This window comes from Ramularia collo-cygni (assembly GCF_900074925.1).
Source record: "Ramularia collo-cygni strain URUG2 genome assembly, contig: RCC_scaffold04, whole genome shotgun sequence".
Lineage (NCBI taxonomy): Eukaryota > Fungi > Ascomycota > Dothideomycetes > Mycosphaerellales > Mycosphaerellaceae > Ramularia > Ramularia collo-cygni.
In genome coordinates this window covers 1,233,499-1,236,246 of record NW_019716258.1, presented here as the reverse complement: position 1 = coordinate 1,236,246, position 2,748 = coordinate 1,233,499, and the positions used below count along the sequence as shown (strand labels likewise).

The following is a 2,748-nucleotide window of genomic DNA, read 5'->3' as shown; positions in this document are numbered from 1 at the left end:
GACTCTGCAGAAGTGCGCCCGGGCGGCTCATCCTGACCAGCCACTTCAGATACTCCGTCATTGTACTGGCCGAGGCCGCTGTTTTCTCGGAGAGAAAATTTAGCTCTGACCAGTATGCCTGTCGTAGCGTCCCTGATAGATGTTTCGCCCGTTTCAACCTTCACTTTGCACTCGGCTATGTTCTTGGCCATAGACGATGTCTTCTTCAATTCAGTGGCTGTTGACCTGACGCTAGTGATTTGTCCTGGCGGAGACTCAATGGCTCCTCGGACTTGGAYTGTGCGCGGTTGCAGGTTCGTAAAGCGGAATTTGATAAAGCGTAGCAGGGCTTCGGCCACAACTTCGACACATGCATCCAGACTCTCGAATGCTGTAGCTTGACAAATCCGGCCGACAATCATGTCCGCTGCCTTCCGTAGATAGAAGACCTCGTCGCTGATTGTGGACGTACAATCGCTATTCGATGGCACGCCACCATCGAGGTATACTCTGGCGACGAGGTTTATGAAGAAATGTATTTGCTGTGTCTCGTTTCCAAGCTTGATTGGGACACCAAGAATACCTGGGACGTGTATCCTGACTTCGATATAACCCAGAGCTGGGGTGTGTACGAATTGAAGCGCTGCGGGGTCGACATCCCACGAGCGAACCAATCCCCAGCGTTGGACACGACTCACTCCAGCCTGGCTCATGTCAGATATAGCCGAAGCCGAAGACGAAAGGCCCCCACAATGGCCGTCAAGGATGAAGCTCGGACTCGAGGGCGACGCTTCGTATATGCGCATGGCCGCGTATATAAGAGCTGCAAAGCCTTTAGCATCCGACACCTGGCAGTGGCGATCCAACTCCTCAAGCACTGGTAGTTGCTTGTCTACATAATTGGGGGAGGRGGAATTAGCAATCACTCTGAACGTGACGTCCGCGCCCAGCTTCACGTGGGTGGTTTCCGAGCTATGATGTCCAGTTAGCGAGGACTGTAGGTATGATGCATATCTGAAACATTCAAACTCACGGCTTCCAGTATTTGGTGTCTCTTTGTGGTGCGACCGAGCTTCTTTTGGGCTCAATTCTCACTACAGCTTCGTTATGGTTTTCACTTTCGATCGGTGTCCCAGTGGCTGTCAGCTCCTTTGGGTCTTCTGACGGTAGATCGATAGCAGAGTTGGACTCTAGCATTGGCAAAGATACCGGCATAAGAGCGTCGGTCTTAATCGAACCATCATGGTTCAGAAGAATGTTTTGAACCAAGCGCTGATTCCCGGCTCCGTGTATCAAGATGATGCCAAGATGATTGAGATCGAGCGCAGCCGCGATGGGTGAAGAGGGAAGATACGATGTTAGCCTCAGTCGAATAGTTGATGCAACGGAAGCAGCGGACTCAAAATGCTTTTGCTCCATGACAGCGCACACGCTTTGTTTTGCCAGATCATCGACGATGGATTGCAAGGGGCTGCTACATCCATGTCCCGCTGACTGGCCGGACGTGGGATTCTGTGGCTGATAGGCCTTGAGACTTCCCTTTATCACCAGATGGAGGTTCATGTCGCGAGGATTCTGTCCATCAATCTTCACGCCGGAAAAGCGAAATATCCGTGCCGTAGCAGCTTGGAAACTTAGCAAAGGTCGAGAGAGGAGATTGCGACCATCAGCAGATTTTCCAAGCTGGCAAACCAGGTTCCAAGTCCTGTTAGGGCCCGCGAGAGACTTCCCAGGTAGCGAGAAGACGTGGGCGTGCACATCGCGAGAGCTCGCTTGAGAACGCAGAGCCCCAAGCGCAACCAGATAGAGGTAGTAACAAGCCGACCAAACACTTTCCAAAAGAAGCCCCGTGTTTTCTTGGAATAGGTTGCGAAGCTTTTCACGATGCGAGTGTGGGTAGCTCGAGGCGTTGATGGGTCCGTGCGAATACAGCTGCAAGGCGGCACTTGCACATCCCATTTTATGTAGGCCACTGATATGATCAGTAGGGTGGGGTAGGCGGGAGGAATGGACGATACTAACGTCGCAAACGTTCCCGTCGAGTACATGTGGTGTCCCAATTCCGGTCGGAGGGTCGAGGTATGTACTGGGTGATCATGCCCGGGTACAGGTTCAAAGTTCACATGCTTGGGATGATGACCTTGATCACGTACTGGCTGTCGATTCATGGACCATGGCCCACGAGCCTGCCTGGTGATTTGCAAGGAGGAAGGCAACGCATTCTTGCGAGGAGCTCGGCGTGCTCGAGATGTCGAGGACACGCTTGTTGGGGTGAATCGAAGTCTCATATCGGCGGGGCCATGCTGCAAATGTAAGCAACAATCGTGTTTTGTCGTCTGGATGGAATTCGGCGCAAGACCAATGCTTCGCGACGACACGTGAGAAAAGTTGAAGTGAGGTTGACGCGTTTTCCCACGTGTTTATGCAGCTCCACACTTTTACGGTGCGCKTTTAGCGACAACTCTGCAACAATCTTTTTTTAGTAGAACTAAGGTACACTACTCACGCTACCTCGGAATATGACCGTTCCGAGAGGTTAGCGGTGATTTTTAGTTATTATACGGGCGCTTCCGATATAGCCTCTTTATCTAGTATATAGATATAGTCCTAATCGATAGATTAATCGTAGAAGTAAAGTTATCTAAAGCCTATATCTATAACTATATATTAGGCACTCCCTTTATATAGTAGATAGATCGAGAAATGGATATACGCCCGTATAATACGTTTACGACTATTAAAGTAGTACTATATAGATATCTATTAAAG

The 2,748-nt window shown here is 50.4% G+C and overlaps 1 protein-coding gene; it reads right to left on the bottom strand.

The window, feature by feature from the left end:
• RCC_03581 (uncharacterized protein) overlaps positions 1-2,267 on the bottom strand; it is a gene marked incomplete at both ends in the record, with an annotated part of 2,566 nt that extends 299 nt beyond the window's left edge. The window contains 3 exons of the mRNA XM_023768867.1: positions 1-951; positions 1,013-1,951; positions 2,002-2,267. The exon at positions 1-951 is cut by the window's left edge and continues 223 nt beyond it. Of these exons, the coding sequence (XP_023624635.1) occupies positions 1-951; positions 1,013-1,951; positions 2,002-2,267 (2,156 nt within the window).
• Positions 2,268-2,748: the final 481 nt, after the last annotated feature.